Source organism: Monodon monoceros, unplaced genomic scaffold, assembly GCF_005190385.1.
Source record: "Monodon monoceros isolate NGI ecotype Baffin Bay Population unplaced genomic scaffold, NGI_Narwhal_1 Super_Scaffold_21, whole genome shotgun sequence".
In the NCBI taxonomy this organism is placed as follows: Eukaryota; Metazoa; Chordata; class Mammalia; order Artiodactyla; family Monodontidae; genus Monodon; species Monodon monoceros.
The window spans coordinates 43104589-43125107 of NW_021703778.1; the positions used below are offsets into that span (position 1 = coordinate 43104589).

The 20519-nt window shown below is 46.5% G+C and overlaps 1 protein-coding gene across 2 annotated transcripts in view; it reads left to right on the forward strand.

The window, feature by feature from the left end:
* Nucleotides 1–20519, forward strand: part of ST8SIA2 (ST8 alpha-N-acetyl-neuraminide alpha-2,8-sialyltransferase 2) — a 57364-nt gene that overhangs the window by 25921 nt on the left and 10924 nt on the right. Inside the window, exons 2-5 of one of the 2 annotated variants that reach the window (XM_029238748.1) lie at nucleotides 6740–6802; nucleotides 8859–8987; nucleotides 13053–13310; nucleotides 17753–18046. In XM_029238748.1, coding sequence (XP_029094581.1) covers nucleotides 6740–6802; nucleotides 8859–8987; nucleotides 13053–13310; nucleotides 17753–18046 — 744 coding nt within the window. The remainder of the gene's footprint in view (nucleotides 1–6739; nucleotides 6803–8858; nucleotides 8988–13052; nucleotides 13311–17752; nucleotides 18047–20519) is intronic. The other variant, XM_029238749.1, reaches the window with a different exon arrangement.

The window sequence follows — 20519 nt, forward strand, 5'->3', positions numbered from 1 at the left end:
TTTGCCAACTTATATCCTAACGAATTCAAGGCCTTGGAGTTGCTGTGGAATGTGGTGGGAAAGGCTGGTGAATGGCACAGATGCAGCAGCATCTAACTCTTAGAGTTTGGAAAGTATGACCTTGAACTTTGGGTCTCCCGATGACCCCAGCCATTATATCACTCTGATGAGTTGGTGAATGAGTACAAGTCCTTCATCAAGGACTACCTAGTGGCATCCACTGAAGATGCCTTAGACCAGTATGACTGGAAAGCTTGGAAGTTCTCCACTAGTGGAGGTGGTGCCCAGGTGGTAGGGGATGGTTGCACAGTGACCAACCTGAAACGTATTCCCAAGCCTGTGGGCAAGGACTCTGTGCAACTGCCTTCTGCTCAGAGTGAATGAAAAAGACCCTGTGACAGAGTCTTTTCAGGAGTTCAAACTGGTCCAGTCCAAAGGACGGGGCACCATATTTCTCACTGTGCCAGGGAAACTGAAGATACTGTCATTGCCAGCCTTGTGACTGGATCTGCACCGGACCAACCAAGGCGGGTGCCCCCTTGCCCGTCTGAGCACTTGGCCAAGTACGACCAGCTCTTCAAATGGAGGAGGAAATGGACATCAAAGCTCACTTTGCCAGCAAAAAATTCAGGAAGTTCCTAGCCAAGTATGCTCTGGGCAGGAGAGCCCCTGAGCTCTTGAGCCCCAAGCACTTGTCAGCTGGTGGGACCTCTGCTCCTGTCCTAATCACAGGTGCTCAATGATCCAGACACAAACACTTTGGAAGGGACCTTCCTTCCCCCGTCTCTGTGATATTCTAGCTCCTGAGAATGGCCACATCCAAAGCCAGGCTTCCGACATGCTACTGCATGGATGAACCCTGAAATCCTTTATTAAGTCAAAGAAGCCAGGCATAAGAGGACAAATATTGTATGATTCCACTTACAAAAAATATCTAGAGTAGGCACATTCACAGAGATAGAAGAATAGAATAGAATAGAGTACTAGGGGGTTGGGGGAGGAGGGATTGGGGAATTATTGTTTAGTGGGTATAGAGTTTCTGTTGGGGGTGATGAAAAAATTCTAGAGATAAACGCTGGTGATGGCTCCACAGTATTGTGAATATACTGGATGCCACTGAATCATACACCTAAAAAGGGATAACATGGAAATTTTATGTTATGTATATTTCACCACAAAAAAGAAAAAGTCTTAAAAAAAAACACCCTTGAACCCTGTTGGAACCCCTTGCTCTGTTCATGTGAATGACTGCAAATCATCCTTTTGCTTCTTTTCTCCCTACCATGTGTTTGTGGGGCCACATACTTATAATGTGTCCTTGGAGGATCAACAGGCAGGAACCCCAGTGGTTTATATGCACAAGTTGAAAGCACACGTTCAGTATCTTCCCAAAACGGTAAAGGAAGAATCATCTGAAAATTCATGAATTGTGTTTTAGTTCAATCTTTTATTCTCAGGACTAATCAACTGTTTAAGTTGGGTCCGCACACTTAATTAAAGCTTTCAGCTCTTGAAAGTTCATTTACTGAGCCTGACTCTTCAGTGAGGAACCAAGGACGTGGGAGTTTCTAACACAGCTGTGAGACCCCAGCACACTGAAACATGACCTTACCTATAAAACAACTGCGCTTGGATGAAGAGGCTAAACAGAAATACAGTTTTCAGGTTTACTAATTGCTTTTCACTGAAAACAAATCCAATTATGCATGTTATTATTTTTTTTAAGATTTTTTTGATGTGGACCACTTTTAAAGTCTTTATTGAATTTGTTACAATATTGCTTCTGTTAGCTCCCTGACCAGGGATTGGACTCGCATCTGCTGCGTTGGAAAGCAAAGTCTTAACCACTGGACCGCCAGGGAAGTCCCTGTTATTATTTTTTTAAACAGGCTATTTTTATTTTTTGTCTTAGTTTACTGCTCGGAAAGAGTATTATGTTCATGGTGGAAAGGAGACTGACATCTTAAAATGTAGAGCTTTGGAGTAATCAGACTCCGATCCTCACTATGGCTGGGAATATTGGGTAGGGTCAAGTGGACAGGGATTATTACTAATATTATACCTTGTTTTATAGAGTTTTTTATAGTGTGCAAAGAGCTTTCCCATATATTTTCTCATTTGGATGACCTAAGCATCTTTGTTTCTATGATTCCAGAAGTTGATGAATTTTCTTTAGCAAATTTTTCTCACCTGACCATCTTCCTCTGTCACCCAACCAAGCAGGTATCAGCACTCCCCAATCACAAGGGATGAAAGCTTATTTTAATAACAATGGAGGCAAAACCTAATTAGAAAAAAAAAATCCCTTGCCAGTTCATGGGATTCATTTTGAGCCAAATTATCTGCAACCTGAGTTTCTTTGAATGACAGTCTGCCCCGTTCTCTGGGTATCTGAGAGGTGAAACTGTGTCTTGTACAGGTATAAGTAATATGTGTGAACACAGCATGCAAACTGCAGGGAAGACTTTGGAAGAAAAGTCCCACTTAGCACTGAAGTTAGATTTGATTCACTGAGCCCCAGCTGGACAAAGTACTATGCAAGGCTGGGAAGGTGAAAAAAACAGGGTCCCCCTGTTTTAATATAGGTTTTATTATTATTTAGGTATGGTCAGGCCAACAGATCAGGAGATGACCACCATTGAAAATGTAGTGTGTTATACTCCCACATTCCAAGAGGGGTGGCACACCACATCATGCAGGGCCACGTGGAGTAGCACCAGGTCACTTAGGAGGGAGGGGAGAGGGAACTGTGGACAAAAGCCTTTATTGTGGTTTCCGTAGGAAGGAAGGGTGAAGCAGGGTAAGCAGGCTTAAGATTGGCTAGTTTGGATAACTTCAGCAGACCCTGGGGCATAGGAGCTGTCCTACCTGTCTGGGACAACTGTAACCCCTCGTTAATTAAACCAGATAGATGCATAGATGTCTGGTACCTAGCTCCAGGTGATTATGGCAGGTGGATAGTGGCCCAGAGAATAAGATCCCACTAAGGGAGGTGGCAGGGGTATGGGCTCTAGATTAGTTGACTTGTATTTGAAAGGTGCACTCCCAGGCCAGTTGTTTACTATCTCTAGGAATTTGCTAACCCTGAGAGGAGCTGTCCCTCCACAGTCAGCAAGGTCCCAGATGTCAAAGCATCAGATAAAGAAAATAAAAGACATGGTTAATGCACACAATCCAGGATCTTCCCTTCTAGTGTGGCGAGCAGCTGAGGAAGACGAAACCAGAACCAAATCTCTAGACCTTGGTTTCTTCAACTATAAGAGGAGGAGTTTAGACTATGTCAATGACAAAATTTATTTAAAGTCTCCCATCTGTGATTCCATGAAATAATTAAATATGAAAAGGTGACAAATGCTGTAATAGAATGCTTTAGGGAGAGAAGGAAAAGGTGGCTGAGAATTGAAAACTAAGATGGTTTTGAGGGGAAGCACAGGTGTTGGGCTTGGGGTTTAGCACAGGAAGGTGATGGGACGGGTTGGCTGATGGAGGGGATTCATCTTCTCAGAGGCATTAGGTAGAAAACAAATGTCAAAGCAGAGGTTCTCAAATGGAGGCCATTTTGCCTCCCTGCCCCAGGGGACATTTGGCAATGTCTGGAGGCATTTTTAGTTGTCACAATTTGGGGGTGTGGGGAGGGCTGCTCCTGGCATAAAGTGGGTAGAGGCCAGGGATGCAGCTAGAACACCCTACAATGCACAGGTAGCTGCCCAACCCCCAACACCCACATTGAAATATCAATAGTGCCGAGGTGGGGAAACCCAGAGTTAGAGGAAGGATTGGTATGAAAAAGTGCATGGTTTGTGGTGCCCACGTCAGCAGGGCTGGATGCTCCCCAGGACCTGGCCTGGAGGCAGGAGAAGAGAAAGCAGGAGGAAGTTGTTGCTCAGCATTGAGTCCTCTCCAAACCCCTGGTTGCGTTAAACCAGATAGATGCACAGATGCAGTGCTCACCTCACCTGGAGTCCTCTCAGATTTCAAGAAAGGTGCTGAGCAGAGGTTGTTGAGGTTTGCTGTTTGTATAAGCAGAATTTTAAATTTTTATGAAGATTTTTTTAAAACTATATTTTCTCTTAGGATTTCTTCTTCCACTTCTGAATTTTAAAAGTCCTTCACATATATCCCTTATACCTCATCAAGATTTGATAAATATCCTCTTCCATTTTCTTACCAATTTTGTATGGGTTGCCTTCTTTAAATATTTAACTGTTTAATTCAGTCTTCCCCAGAGGTGCTATAAGTATGCTTGGTAATAAGTAAGATGATTTTAGGAATTCCACCGATAAATATTTTTGTGGTAATGGTTTTGTGTTCTTTTCAAATGAGTATATAATCATGATATCAAACCCATATTTTCACAAATGGTCTTGTGTAGGTTAAGAAGTTTTTAAAAGATGAGTCAATTTAAAAACTTAAGTAGACAGTAGTATGGGTGATAAACAAAATATGGCAAACTGCTGATAGGAATATGAGAATTACTAAAGTCTGAGAAACACTAGTTAAATCCACTTGAAATTTATAAGTCAGGGAACACTTACATGATTTCCTTCCAACTCACCTCCAGATTATTAATCAACTACTTCAAACCATTTATTGAATTTCTCGTTGATAATGATTTTTTAAAATCATACATCAATTCTCGTGTGCAGCATTTCTAGACAATCTTTTTTGTTCCAATAACCTTTCATTAGTATTGAGCTATGACCACACTTTTAATTACTTACTTGACTTAATATCTGGCCCAGCAAGTCTTCCCTCCCCCAAGGAGTGCTGATTTTGAGGACTGGGGTCAGGGTCAGGACATGTGAAAGGTCAGTGTCATGTGGACAGCAGCGGGCCCAGGAAAGCCCTTGGGCACTGACCTAAGTAGATTATGGCTACAGGCCAGAGATGGCCAGGTATTCCCAGAACCTTGGATTAGATGTGTGAGAAAGCCGCCATCCCAAGGGTAAATGAAGAGAGACAAAAAAGAGATATTACGCATCGATTTAAATGTGAAGAACCAATGATACTCTGTGTAATTAAGAATTAGACTGTGTGTAATGAAATTTGAGACCTGAAGGGAGACCTGAGATGAGGCACTGGGTGAGTCATAGCACACGTCCTGTTGCCTGGTCATCCAGCTATGAGGCAGAATATTTCCTGTTGCCAAATAATGTTGAAAGGACATTTCAATCTATCAGGAAAAGACACGCGCGCGCGCACACACACACACACACAATGTTATATCTACAAGTATGTGGATCCTAAAGAAAGCAGATAGAAAAATCCAGATTTAAAACCAGTGAGGAGCTAGGCATTAACTTCCCCCAAAGAGTTCTTATTAAGTCACAGGATTCTTTAAATATACAGCTTTTGCAGTGATTTTAATTATTTCTTTGGAGTGTGCCAACACCTTGGCTGAAAGGCTAGATGGAACTTTTAAAAAATGATAGATGTTAAAAAATGATAGATGATCTTATTTGCAAAGCAGAAATAGAGATACAGACGTAGTGAACAAACATATGGACACGGGGGGGGGGGAAAGGGGGGTGGGATGAATTGGGAGATTGGACTTGACATATATACACTATTGATACTATGTATAAAATAGATAACTAATGAGAACCTACTGTATAGCACAGGGAGCTCTACTCAGTGCTCTGTGGTGACCTAAATGAGAAGGAAATCCAAAAAAGAGGGGATATATGTATACATATATCTGATTCACTTTGCTGTACAGTAGAAACTAACACAACATTGTAAAGCAACTATACTCCAATAAAGTTAATTCAAAAATTAAAATAAAATCACAAAAAAATTATAGCTCTCCAAATAAAAAATGAGAAAAGTGTGAAGAAATATCTCCTCAAACCACATATCCTATAAATCAGTGGTGAAAAAATTATTTAACTTAATACAAATAATTAGTGTCACATACAACTTTTGAAAAAACACACACAGAGCACAAAGTGGGCTGGGTACCAGGGGCAGATAGATTCATCTCTCCCCTTGGCCCAGTGTGATTAGCAAAGCAGGGTGAAACTTCATGGCCCCCATCCAGAATGGAATCTGACAGAACTGAAGAGGTGGTGGGGCTGGAAAGGGCCTTAGAATGCTTTTACTCCAAAAACCTTTTCCTCCAGAGGAAGATGCAAAGGACCCCATTACTCACCCATCTCCTGCTCCCTGGTAAAGTGACACCACTTAATATTATATTTCCTGCCCCCAAAAAGCAAATCATTCTCACATTTGGTTGGAGGCACTGGTTGAGTCAGTCTTGCTGCCTCTGTTGGACTTCTGATGTCTCAAGTTTGGAGATCATGTGATGGACAACGTCTTACCACAGGTGAGTGATGGCCAGCGAAGACCACGGGCAAAGGATGAGTCTGGCTAAAGGAAATGCTGAGTCATGCTGCAGCAGGTGCGTAGTCAGGCTCAAGCGTGCTAGCCTATGGGCTTAACCAGAGGAGACAAAGGAGTTTGTCTCAAAGCTCAAATGAAATTCTCAAGTGGAAACCTTGGTGAGAATTGAAACAATGTCCAAGTGAGAGGCCCAGGGAGGATCTAGGAGGTCTACTTCCTTGAAAATGCCTGGGTTTGTGGCTGGGCCAGGAGGTTGCCCATTTCTGGAGAGGCCTAGGTGAGATTTCATTGTCCCTCTGTAGTCCTCCAAGGCGGGCTGTGAGATCTCCTGGCAACTGAAGAGGGCTTTGCAAAGAAGAGCTGGGTTTATAAATAATGCATTTCCTTTGTCTTGCAGGAATTCTGGAGGCAGAGGTACAATCAGATCAGCTGTGAACAGCTTACATAGCAAATCTAATAGGTTTGTAAATTAGATTTTGTGTTCATTTGTTTTTGCTGTAAGGCAGCTATTAATCTGCTTCTCCTCTTTACTGGATGGTGCCCTTCTTACTTAGCAAATAGCAAAGAGATCTGTTTCGTTTCACTTTGGCTTTGCATTTCCCTAATCACTTTTGGGGGGGCGGGGGGAGTTGTCGATAGGAGGAGCCCGTGAAATGGCCCAAGGTCTAGAGTCTGCAGAGATAGAAAATTCAGATGAGTAAGAGTCTCTTTCTGCAAAAGAGCCCACTCACTTGGAGGCACTTGAGCCACCAATGAGCTTATTCATAACTTGAATTTTTGCCGAATAATGGAGACTCTGAAAGGAATCAGGACTTTCGCCCAATTTCATTGTGGTAGATGGCTTGTCCAGGAGGTAAAGATAGAAAATAGAGCATTCAGGAACTTTGCTGAGACCTCTTAAAAATATTTAGGAAGTCAACTGAGAAATGTTAACCTTGATTACTGAAGGCACCCTCTAAATTCTAAGAGTGTTTCCTCGGATGACGGTCTTTGGCCAGAAGACAGCTTGATACAGGAGTGTGAGCAAACGCCTTGTAAGCCAACAAACTCAGGCTTGCCGCTGGCTATGGTTGGACGCTACCCAGTCCCCATCCAGAGGATATCTTCCTCTTCTATACCTTCTTTCTATAAATGGGGAAACTGAGGCTCAGAGAGATAAAGTGATTTGCCCATAGTCACACAGCTTATGAAATCTTTTCACTACACCCTCTGCTTCTGTTCATGAAAACAGCAAAAATTGCAAAGGGTCAGGTCTTTTGTTTCCTTTCATAGCTTTCCCTTTAAGCCTGCAGGCTGGAGGAATGCATCCACCTTACTCAAAACCCTCGAATTTTCTGTTCTCTGCAAAAGTTACATATTTTTGAATCCCAGACAAGTAATATCGGCCAGAGGAGTCAGGAATATTGGGAATGGAGGTATGTGGGGAGAGCGTGCACCCCCAAATAAATTCCTTTCTACCTACAAAAAGCAAAATAGAGCGTTGGGTTTAGACCTGTTAAAAGGATTTCATCTTTTCTAACTTGGCTGTTCCAAGATAAATGCAGAGGACATAGTTGTTTGGTTTGAATTCTTTAAAGCTCCAGAATTTGGCATCAGAAATCCACTTATCATTCTAACTGAGAGAATCTGCTGTCAGCACAGACAAAAGGAACTTGCGATGTGACCCACATGCATCTGTGTGCATCCAGCAGAGGCAGGCTGGCTCCTACACTGCCTTTTGAGATGTAATCGTAACCTAGTTTCATAGAAACCTACTAGCATAGATTTCGAACAGCTGAATTCAAGCGGGTCCTGTAACGCCTGAGTCAGGTGGAAAGATGGTATGCACGCAGAATTATGATTGGCCCCGGGCATTCAGAGCCAGCCAGCAACTTCATCCATCCAGGCACCCCCCCAAGGTCAAATTCAAATTCAAATTCAACAAACATTTATTTAGCAGCTGCTATGTTAGACCATTGGGGAATATAGAAATGAGTGAGGGAACTCCCCTGTTTACAATCTAGTGGGAGAGAGAAACAGAGCTAGGATAACTCTGGAACTACACAGACGTTTGAAGTGGCATCTTACAAACGAGGGATAATGAGCTAAAGCTACATCCCATTGCCCCAATATGAGTTTTTGTTTCCTCTTTATTAAGTTTGTAAACCATCTTATGATACTTGGTTGTTAATTCAACTGCTCTTCGGAGTTTCACAAAAGCGGCTTGAAGTATTACTATTACGACAGTGACGGCTAGGTTTCACTGGGAGGAGACATCGGGGGCTGAGGGTGGGAAGAAAGGTAGTTCATCACCCCCTTCCTGTCTCCCAGAATATATGTAGGTAATACCTGAGGGAGAGAGTTGGTGCATTCTAGAAGATAAATAGACTTCCTTCCCTTCTCAGGTAATAACTGCAATTTTGCTCCTCTGAAGAAGTTTACATTCAAGCTTGTGCAAAAACAAAACTGTTAGACGTGTCATTGGCTTGCTAACAGATCATGTCTCCCCTCTTCCTCTTTCTTTTTCCCCCTTCCAGAGCTGAAGTTGTAATAAATGGCTCCTCGTCCCCGGCTGTTGTTGACAGAAGTAATGAAGGCTTTAAGCGCAACATCCAACCAGCCTCGGCCAAGTGGAGACACAACCAAACGCTCTCTCTGAGGATCAGGTAGTGGTAATTACCTCTAGGACAAGAGACAGACTTGGCCTTCTTTGGCACAAGCTGGCAAATTGCCGCTCTCCATCATCTAAAGAAGTCAGGATAGAAATAAAATGTTTACCTCCCGCTGAGGCAGGTTGTATCTCTCACTGATCAATTGGAAATAAAAACCCCAGGCAAGCCCGGCAGCCCAGCACATGTGTGCGGCGACTCAGGCTGGGGAAGTGACAGGAGCAACTGGCTGAGGTCCTGGGTTTGGAGGGAGTGAGGCTCTTGGGTCAGCAGCAGTGAGAGCCTGGGGCAGGGGGATCACAGATGGCTTCTCCCAGAGGACCCCAAAGCAGCAGTCCTTGCCTGGCATCCATGCCTTTTCAGCGGCAATGGTCCCCCCATTTGTCTTTGGAGAGCTGTCTCCTCCCACAGCCCGTGTGGCTTGAGTAGGCAGCCACTCCCTGATGACATGAAGAAAAGCTACAACTGGGCATCAGGTGACCCAGGAGCCGATGAGACACCTAACCACAAAGGGAGAGGTCTGTTTTAGCCAGAGAGCAGCTCTTGTCCTGATCTTTGCAGAGTGACGTTTCCAGAGCAGTGCAGACATTGCTGGGTGGCGGGAATGGGGAACTGTAAGGAAGGGATTCCAATGTCAGCACTTTGGCCACTTGACTTTGACAGCTGTGATAGACGCAGCAAAGAGTGGTCAGTATAACCCAGCCATTCACTTGCAGACATTGTGCTGGGAGCCAGGGGCGCTGACATGAATCAGACATGCTGGCAGGAGGCATAAATGTAACAAAGATAGAGCAGGGCAGTGTGATGTACACATGAGGCGGTGTTGCCTCATATAAATAGGTGGAGATAGATCATACTGAGGAGAGTATTCCATTTTGTAAGGGGAATAAAAGGGCTGGCCAGGAAAGGCTTGCCAGGAGCAATGGGTTTTGAAGGATAATTAGGAGTTTGCCAGGCATGCCAAGCTGCTGCCTGAAGTCTGGTGTTTGTGCTGTGTTGCTGGAGCACCCATCAGGAGGAGGGAATGGGGGTGATGAGCTCAGTGCAGTAACCAGGACCAGACGGGAAAGCCTTGACTATCACAGCCCCACCTTCCCAGCCCATCATCATGGATAGGAAGCTGAGAACAGGGGGCTGGGGCATGGCGGTCAGCCTTGACCGTAGCCACCATACAGAGCAGGGAGCTTCCCCCTTCAGGTGGGCTCACCGTCAAAATGCCCCTACCCCCAGGTTCCTGAGGCTTGGATTTGGGGCCTGAGGAAGTGTGAGGAGTAGAGAGGTGTGAGATTGGAGCCCTAGCAGCTGAGAAAGCATCTGAAGGAGCTGACTCCTGTCACCACCATTCTGCCTCCCCTCATTCAGGGCCTCTTCTGAGGGCCCCTGGCTGGGCCCTCGGCCTTCATCTTACACCCCAACAGCTGCCAACCTGCGTTACTCACCCCTGGTCAGCAGCCCTGTGAAGCACGAGTCCTCGGACTGCTGTAACAAATTTCCACCAACTCAGTAGCTTCACACAAGAGAAATGGATTCCCCTATAGTTCTGGGGGTCAGAATTCTGAGCGCTCCCTCTGAAGGCTCCAAGGGAGAATCTGTCCTTGCCCCTTCCAGCTTCTGCTGGCTCCAGGCATTCCCTGCCGTGTAGCCATGTCACTCCAGTCTCCGCCTTGTCTTCACATGGCCTTTCGCTCTGTGTCTGTGTGTCCCCTCTCCTATCTCTGAGAAGGACACTTGTCATTGGATTTAGGGCCCATCAGGGTAATCAGGATGATCTCGAGATCCCTAATTTAAATACATTTGCAAAGATGCTGTTTCCAAATAAAGCACCTCACAGGTTCCAGGGTTAGGAGGTGAACATATATTTGGGAGGCCACTATTCACCCCACTACACCACCTGTGAGTGAAATCCTCCTGCCAGCACAAGCCCACCTCAATCTCCACTCACTCTTTCTCCCACCACTGGGTAGAGAAAAGGATATTTCCCCCTTTCGGAGAAGACCAGACTGTGGCCGCCATGGGGATCCTGCAAACACACAGCTACCTCGGCAGGAACAATGTGCCTTCACCCAGGGGGGAAAAGGATTTCCTTCATCTGCCTTCAATTAGTCACCAAAATTATTCATAATAAAGATTCTGTGAGTGATGTGGAATGATGTTTAATAATCAGTAGTAATTTCTCACAATTAGTTGGAAATTAATTCATCCACAGAGGAGTTTGTCTGTGGGCTTTCTGGGGGCTCTCTTTGCTTTTAAATACTCTGGGGGTAAGTAATTGCAAAGGTTTCAGCAATTTCCAGACCATATTAGTTTGTAAAGTTGTGTAACCCCGGGTAAAGCACTATAAATAAAAATGATGTTTTCTGTTGTATCTCTGTTTTCCATCAAGAGATACAAATTATGCATCAAGAGTGGTTTCCCCTGCATGAAAGCACGAGATCCAGATTATTGATAAGGCAAGACCAGTGGAACAGGAGCGTTGTGCCCTGTCAAGCATTCTAGGTGCCCCTTGGTGACGCCAGAGGCCCCCAAACCTGGACCCACCTTAGAGTCCCCTTCGGAGCCTTTGAAAGCGTGCTGAGACCCGGGCCACACTCAGAATCGGGATTTCTCAGGCGTCAGCCTGGAGCCTCTGAATTCTTTATAGTTCCCCAAATAATTGAATGTGCATCCTGCTGAGATACACCACAGGTTGTGACCATCTCAGATCACACAGGCTCTCAGGGATCAGTGTTACCATCTGTGCAATGGGGCAGCCACCTTGCAAATCCTCACATTTGCAAAGCGTGTGAAGGTCCTGTTCCTCTGGGGCTTGACGGAAAAGAACAGCATCATTGTGTCTGTTCTAGATGGGGGCTCGCTAGCTGCAGGAAATGAAATTAATTCCAGGTGATCTGGGTACCATATTTCCTTCTCTGAATGACTTGAATCATTTCTAAAAATCTTTGGGGCAGTTTACACACTTTTTAAAGTGAAACCTCCAGTTAGGATCCTCACCTTCCTGGGGGCAGGAATAAAACTCCCCTGGTGATTCTGAGAGGATTCCTATCCCTTTTCTGACCACATCCCATCCCATCTATGTGCTTTGCTAGATGATTCTGGAGCTTTCCTCATAAATCAAAGTCACGCTGAAGCCTAGAGCGCTGTCTTTTGATCACCTTAGTTCTGAAACAACACAAAGCAACGCTGCTCTGTGGGACCAGAGAGGTATCAATATTTACAAACTCCAAACAAGCCAGCAGTGAGGAGGGCCAGGGAGCACACAGCACAGAAAGGACCAGTGCACGGACGGCAGACCATGTTCGCAGTCCTGCAAACGGGGAGTGGTCGACACACCTCACAGTGTCCACACACCCACTCGCCCCCTGGGAGGCCCCTGTGCACAGAGAAGGCTTCCAGGGAAGAAAATAGGCCACTGAGGAATGAGGGACACCTGTCTTTCCGGTTTCCAGATCCTAATTCAGGACTGCCTGTCAGATGGTGGCCCTGAATCCCACTCAGAGAGGGGAGCATGAGATAGGATGACCATGGTCTGGGTTTGCCCAAGACTCAGGTACAGTTTGTCCCTGGGGTACAAGGCTTTCAGTCTAAAACCATGCTTTCCTAGGCAAACCAGGATGGCAGGTCACCCTTCCTTCCAGGGCCCTTCATGATGAGCTCACATTCAGTCCTGATGAAGTCATTTCCCAGGGCAGGTATCCTATCTCCTAGAAGTAGGACCAGATCGGCCTCTGGGCCGTGTTGCCAGTCTCTGCCCAGAACTAGAGATTGGAGATTCTCCAGTCAAACACATAGACGGGATGAGATGTGGTCAGAAAAAGGATAGAAATCCTCTCAGAATTACCAGGGAAGTTTTATTCCTGCCCCTAGGAAGGTGAGGATCCTAACTGGAGATTTTACTTTAAAAACTGTGTAACCAGAGATTCTCAGAGGGCATCTGACCTCTAGCTGCCCCTGTGTGCTGGACTGCATCAGCCCTGCAGGGTGACCAAGGGGAGGAAAAGCCGGGTTGGCAAAGGGCAGGTAGCAATAGGAGACTTTTTCCTCATGTGTGTTTGATTTTCGTAGGAAGCAAATCTTAAAGTTCTTGGATGCTGAAAAGGACATTTCTGTCCTCAAGGGGACCCTGAAACCCGGAGATATTATTCATTACATCTTCGACCGAGACAGCACAATGAACGTGTCCCAGAACCTCTATGAGCTCCTCCCCAGAACCTCTCCACTGAAGAACAAGCACTTCGGGACTTGTGCCATCGTGGGCAACTCTGGGGTCTTGCTGAACAGCGGCTGCGGGCAGGAGATTGACACACACAGCTTTGTCATCAGGTAACCGCAGTAGGTTCCCTGGACACAAAGTGACAGGCATATTTAAGTTGAGCTTTGCCAGTTGTCCCAAAAGGTTGAAACAAGATTAGTTGGGTGAGTCCCCTTTCTCAACCTTGACTGTCCATTAGAATTGCTCAGTAGCCTTGGAAAGTTCCAATGTCCAGACTGCACCCCAGACCAATTAAGTCCGTCTGAAGGGTGGGGGCATGTAGCCCAGGGAGCCTGAGGGCTTCAGGTGTACAACCAAGATTTTTTTTAAAAAACATCTTTATTGGAGTATAATTGCTTTACAATGGTGTGTTAGTTTCTGCTTTAAAACAAAGTGAATCAGTTATACATATACATATATCCCCATATCTCCTCCCTCTTGCATCTCCCTCCCACCCTCCCTGTCCCACCCCTCTAGGTGGTCACAAAGCACCGAGCTGATCTCCCTGTGCTATGTGGCTGCTTCCCACTAGCTATCTATTTTACATTTGGTAGTGTATCTATGTCCATGCCACTCTCACTTCATCCCAGCTTACACTTCCCCCTCCCTGTGTCCTCAAGTCCATTCTCTATGTCTGCGTCTTTATTCCTGTCCTGCCCCCAGATTCTTCAGAACCATTTTTTTTTTCTTTACATTCCATATATATGTGTTAGCATATGGTATTTGTTTTTCTCTTTCTGACATACTTCACTCTGTATGACAGTCTCTAAGTCCATCCACCTCACTACAAATAGCTCAATTTCCTTTCTTTTTATGGCTGAGTAATATTCCATTGTATATATGTGCCACATCTTCTTTATCCATTCCTCTGTCGATGGACACTTGGGCTGCTTCCATGTACTGGCTATTGTAAATAGAGCTGCAATGAACATTGTGGTACACGACTCTTTTTGAATTATGGTTTTCTCAGGGTATATGCCCAGTAGTGGGATTGCTGGGTCATATGGTAGTTCTATTTTTAGTTTTTTAAGAACCCTCCATACTGGTTGTATCAGTTTACATTCCCACCAACAGTGCAAGAGTGTTCCCTTTTCTCCACACCCTCTCCAGCATTTATTGTTTGTAGACTTTTTGATGATGGCCATTCTGACTGGTGTGAGGTGATACCTCATTGTAGTTTTGATTTGCATTTCTCTAATGATTAGTTATGTTGAGCATTCTTTCATGTGTTTGTTGGCAATCTGTGTATCTTCTTTGGAGAAATGTCTATTTAGTTCTTCTGCCCATTTTTGGATTAGATTGTTTGTTTTTTTTCAGTATTGAGCTGCATGAGCTGCTTGTATATTTTGGAGATAAATCCTTTGTCAGTTGCTTCGTTTGCAAATATTTTCTCCCATTCTGAGGGTTGTCTTTTCATCTTGTTTATGGTTTCCTTTGCTGTGCAAAAGCTTTTAAGTTTCATTAGGTCCCATTTGTTTATTTTTGTTTTTATTTCCATTTCTCTAGGACGTGGGTCAAAAAGGATCTTGTACAGCCAAGATTGAGAACCGTTGGTCTAGAACAGAGGCAGGCAGACTATGGCCCATAACCTGTTTTTATCAATAAAGTTTTACTGAAACACAGCCATGCCCATTCATTCTCATATCCTCAGTGGCTGCTTTCTCACTGCGATGTAGAGTTGAGTTAGTTGTACAGAGTTGAAGAATTTGCCACAGAGCGAGCATTTAGCCCACAAGCCTAAAATATTTATCTGGCCCTTTGCAGAAAAAGTTTGCTGACCACTGGATAGAGCCCAGCCCAAAAGGTTGGTTAAAAAAGTCTCCTGGACTGGCCAGTTGTTGGCCCAAGTTTGGAAAACTCTTTTAAGGTGTACTCTACTAGTTCCTTTATTCTCCTGTAGACAAAATCTGGGAAGTGAAGGGGCGACAGAGAAACTTGTATTTGTACTTGACCATCATTCTCTCCAAAGAGAGAATGAGCTCTCATTCTCATTTCTCATTTTCCAGTCGCCTGGGGACACATTTGGACACAGTTACTCACGGCCCTGATACCTGACCCCCAACCCAACTCAAAAACAAGGCCTTGCTGTCCCCTGGTCAAAAGTAGGGCACACAGAGCCTCGAGTTTCATCCCAAACAGCACCCCAGCACTGGCAGAACCGCATCTCACGTTTCTATCGGGACTCTCTTGATGCAAAGAGAGCCTTGTCCCGGGCTTTGGGAAGCGGCCTTATCACAGAGCTCCCTGGACCTCAGGACATGGGATTAGGTGGCGTGCTGACTCCTGCATCCACTGTGATGCACAAGCTGTGGCAGCCCAGCAGCCACGCTTGTCTTAGTTTGTTGTCCTTTCCCAGGTTCTGTCTGTGCCTGGCGTACCCAGTGGTTCAGTCCTGTTTCTCAAAGCTCTCCAGTCGAAAAATTGGGGATGGAGGGGAGAAGGGAGAGGAGAAGGGAAGTGGCAGGTTTGTCTGATTGGAAGCCGGAGAAGGGGTGAGGGTAGTTGCGGAGGGCGTTAAAGGTATGGTCAGAGGGCAAAAGCTGACCCTGGCAGGGTCTGATCACCTCCTGGGGAGCCTGGCAGCGTTGAAGGCGGCCTTCCTGACCTGGTTTCCATATTGAGTTTTCAGTGCTCCACCCAGCCCGGCCCCAGGATTTCCAGAGGCCACAGCAGGTTCTAACCCACAGTTTTTTTGTTTTGCTTTGTTTTGTTTTTCTGACACTTGCACAGCAAGGTGAGTGGTATGATGTCTGGAGTCCAGTCTTGGCTCTGCTGCCCATTTGTCACGTGACTTGGAGTGTGTCACTCCCCTTTCTGGGCCTCAGTTTCATCGTCTGTAACCTGGGCGGTTCGGCTGGCGGTCTCTGAAGTCCTTCCGTTAGGCTCTAGCCCAGTGTCTCCAAACACAACCAGCATATGAAGCATCTGAGCTTATCAAGATGCAGAGTCATCAGGTCCGGGGTGGGGCCCGAGACTCTGCATTTCAAATACCCTTGTGCCGATGACTGGACCGCACTTTGAGAGGCACGGCCACAGCATGCTCTGCCTCTCCCAGGACTCACGTCCGCAACGGTCCACACGCACTTGGAAAAGAGGGACCTGAAACACCACGGCGGGAGCCACTTAGAACAATGTGTGGCTGTACTTTGACCTTTACTCTATGGTTCTCACAGATCTGCCTGTCTATGGGGCCGACTTGTGTGGTCTTTCAGGACAAAAGTCACACGGCGCCACTGTGTACAGACCCCCACTGGCTGCCAGGTGGCAGCATCCCTGACACACAGACCCTTTGCTATCTCACCTTGCTTGCCTCTCTCACCCCATCTCCTCCACACAATACGCCCCCATCAGAGCGAATCACCTGCCTTCCCCTAAATACCCACACTGCTTCATACCCCTAGGCCCCCGTGATACATTTATTGGGCCTGAAATGCCATAGCATGATGTTTCCTAAACTGCCTGGTTATAAGACTACATATCAATTCCTCAGCTCACCTGCTGAATCTGGACCTCCAGGTGAGGGACCTAGGGATTCTGGGGTTTTTTTTGTTTGTTTTTTGTTTTTTGCGGTACGCGGACCTCTCACTGTTGTGGCCTCTCCCGTTGTGGAGCACAGGCTCCGGACGTGCAGGCTCAGCGGCCATGGCTCACGGGCCCAGCCGCTCCGCAGCATGTGGGATTTTCCCGGACCGGGGCACGAACCCGTGTCCCCTGCATCGGCAGGCAGACTCTCAACCACTGCGCCACCAGGGAAGCCCGGGATTCTGTATTTTTAACCACTGCCTGAGATGATTCTTCTGCTCTTGCAAGCTGGAGAAACACTCTCCTGAGGTGCCTTATCCACAGATGGGCTTCTGCTCTGCCATCCTTCCAGACTTCCTGTGATGGTCACCACCTCAGGAAGCCCACCCGATGCTCCTCCCCGTGAGGATGATGGTAACAGTTAACATGTACTGAGCTCTCACTGTGGTCCAGCAGCGTTCTAAGGACTGGGTGTCTAGGGACTGCCTTAATCCCTGGAGGGGATGCTGTTGTGATGTCCATCATAGGTAAAAAAAACTGTTGTGGCTGTTCCTTAGCCAGGAGGAAGCTCTCAGAAAGCACAGAGAGGTTGATCAGGTTACCTAGAATAACATAGGTAGAAAATATCAGAGCTGAATTTTGAACCCAGGAGTGTGTCTTCAGAGCCCTCACTCTGTCACCTAATGTGACCAGGTCACACCTGCCTATAGCATGGTCATCTTGTGGGCTGAGGACTGACTTACAGGCAGGCATTGTACAACCCCGGGGCCCAGCAAGGTTCTATGTATGTGCTAAGGGCCCAGTCAATATGTGTGTCAGGAGAAGAAAGAACAGGGATGACAGGAGGGCCTGGTGAATTCAGGAAGATGCCCTAGGTCTTTGTTTGGGGATGAGAAGGATGCGAGGAGAGATAAAGGATGGATAAAGTTAAGTATAAGCAGCAGTGCCTCAGCTTCCCCAAAAGGACCATCGCTGCCTTTTTCTCCGGCAGGTGCAACCTGGCCCCGGTGCAGGAGTACGCCCAGGATGTGGGGCTCAAGACAGACCTGGTGACCATGAACCCCTCTGTCATCCAGCGGGCCTTCGAGGACTTGGTCAATGCCACGTGGCGGGAGAAGCTGCTGCAGCGGCTGCACAGCCTCAACGGCAGCATCCTGTGGATCCCCGCCTTCATGGCCAGGGGCGGCAAGGAGCGGGTCGAGTGGGTCAACGAGCTCATCCTGAAGCACCGCGTCAACGTGCGTACTGCATACCCCTCTCTGCGCCTGCTGCACGCCGTCCGCGGGTGAGCAGCCACGGGGTGCGGGGGGTGCTTGAGAGGCAGTTTTCCTTTCCCAGGTGCATTTGCAGCCCAGCTCCACCACTCACTCGTTGTCTGACCTCTGCAAGTCACCTGGCCTTTCTGAGCCTCCCTTCCTGGAGAAGTAGGCTGGCAAATGTGTGGCATGTGGCGTGCCAGTTCTGAGCAATCTCTTGCCCCCACCCAGAGAGCGGTGTGGAGAATGATTCTTGGACAGCCACTGGGTGGAGGAGAAACCACAGGGGGGCAAAAAGGAAAGCAGGAATATCTGTTGGAAAGCGGTTGCAAGAGTCCAGGTTGGGAATCACTGTGGCTTAGACTGGGACAGTGGTCGTAGATATGCAACACTTTGGTCAGATTTGCTAGAACATTTGGAGTAGAGGCAGCAGGATTTGCTAATGGATTCTATTTAAGGACCTCAAGGGGTGAGAGAAAGAGAGAAATCCAGGATGACTGTCAGAGTTAGAGCTGGAGCAGATGTGTGGACAGTGGTGCCATTCTCTGTGATGGGAGAGTCTGGAAGAAGTCTGTGTGTGTTTGGGCATGTTGAGGAAGAGAGCTCTTTCTTGGGCATATTAACTGTGAGATACCTGTTACAAATACATCTCATGACACTCCTGACTGCCAGCTTGGCCCTGAATCCAGTGGTCCATCCAACCACCTGGCAGTTCACAGTCCTGCTCTGGTGACATAAGACAATTTCTGGGGGACATTGGAATGATCTTCACTGGGGCCTTAGCCTAACTTGGTGTGACCCTAGGAAGTCCTTTGAGCCACCCAGAAAGAACTCTTGCTGTCTTCATAAAGGTGACCCCCGACCTGAGGCACCCAAGCCTGTGACCAGCACTGGTCTAATTAGGATGGGTATCAATACAGAAACCCATTGCCCTCAAGAAAGACCTAGAGAGACATTCAATGAGAGGCAGCCACATTCGTGGCTGATGGAGAAGAGTGATACCTGTATGGACCCAGGCTCGCTAGGGCTGCATTCTTTATCCTGGAGGTTGACCTGTCAAGCCTCCCTTTAGCACTCACTTCACCCCCTCACGGAGGGGGGCTGCTGCAGCAGCCCCCATCTCATGGATTTAGGCTCCATGCCTTTAACATTGTTCCTTCCTGGAAGGAGGAAAGTCTTTATGTGGTTTGGAGGTCAGAGGATATGAGGGAAAGAGACGAAGTGCCCTTTGGTAAAGAGAAAAGAAGTCCCTTGGCTAGGGAATGGGCAACCACCTGGAAGAAACTATGCAGCCGGAACTATTTCCAGCTATAATTGACTCACTTTCACCTGTCAAAATAGCATTATGCACCAGTAATAAGCCCTTTAAACAAACAGGCTCTTAATCCTGAGATTGCAACATCTTCCTTTGCAGGAACTCCCGGGAGGAAATACTGCAGGAGAGACGGATGGGAAAGGGTTCTCCTTTTAGCAAGGGGAGGGGGCAGGAATGAGGGCTTCAGGGGCCTTGGGATGGATTTCTGACAATGGCCCCCTCCCTCTGTGCGGACACTGGGCCCTATAGGGTTTGGGTCCAGTAGGGCATCACTGAGAAGGTGGGCAATGTCTGTATTGAGAGCAAGGGCTTGCCTCTGTTCCCACCAGGTGGGAACTTACCTGGCGTTTACTGCAAGAGGAAGAATGAGCTGGTGAGGGATGCAGAACAAAGGCATCTGAGAAAACAATAAGGGATCATAGAGAATAAGGCTGAGGAGGAATCTGGCTAAGAGGCAATCTGGCCTAGCATCAGGAACATGAGCTTTGGAGGTAGGGACACCTGGGTTCACATCCCAGCTCCGTTACTCCCTTGGTTGTATAACATCCTTGACCAGGTGGCTTGTCTCCTGTGCCCTGCTTTCTCTATTTATACTGGGGAGCAATACCTACGACAGAATGTGTGTCCTGTGCCAACACAGGGGAGACAGACAATCAGTCATAACTACTGTGATCATGGCAGCTGCCACCAACCACCAACCAAGGGATTACACTTGTCCTGTAGACTCAAGAGGTAGAAGCAGGACCAGAGGGTGAAATCACTGGGAGGGAAAATTATTTATGCTCTATTTAATAAAGGAGCCTATAGAAAAATGGACTAACTCAAATTCACCTGAACTTTACCTCAAAGTTCCAATATGGGTTGTAGTTTGCAGAATAATCTTATTTCCTTATTAAGAATCTGTTGTCCAACAAACACCCCATTTATGGGGTGGGACAGGATAAACACTTCTTTATTGTGGTAAAATATACACCACATGAAATTTACCATTTTAACCATTTTCAACTGTGCAGTTCAGTAGTGTTAAGTATTTTCACATTGTTGTGAAACAGACCTCCAGAACTTTTTCTTCATGCAAATCCAAAACTCCGTACTGATTAAACACAAGTCCCCTCTTCCTCATATATCCAACCCCTGGTAACCACCATTCTACTTCTGTTTCTATGATTTTGGCTACTTTAGATACC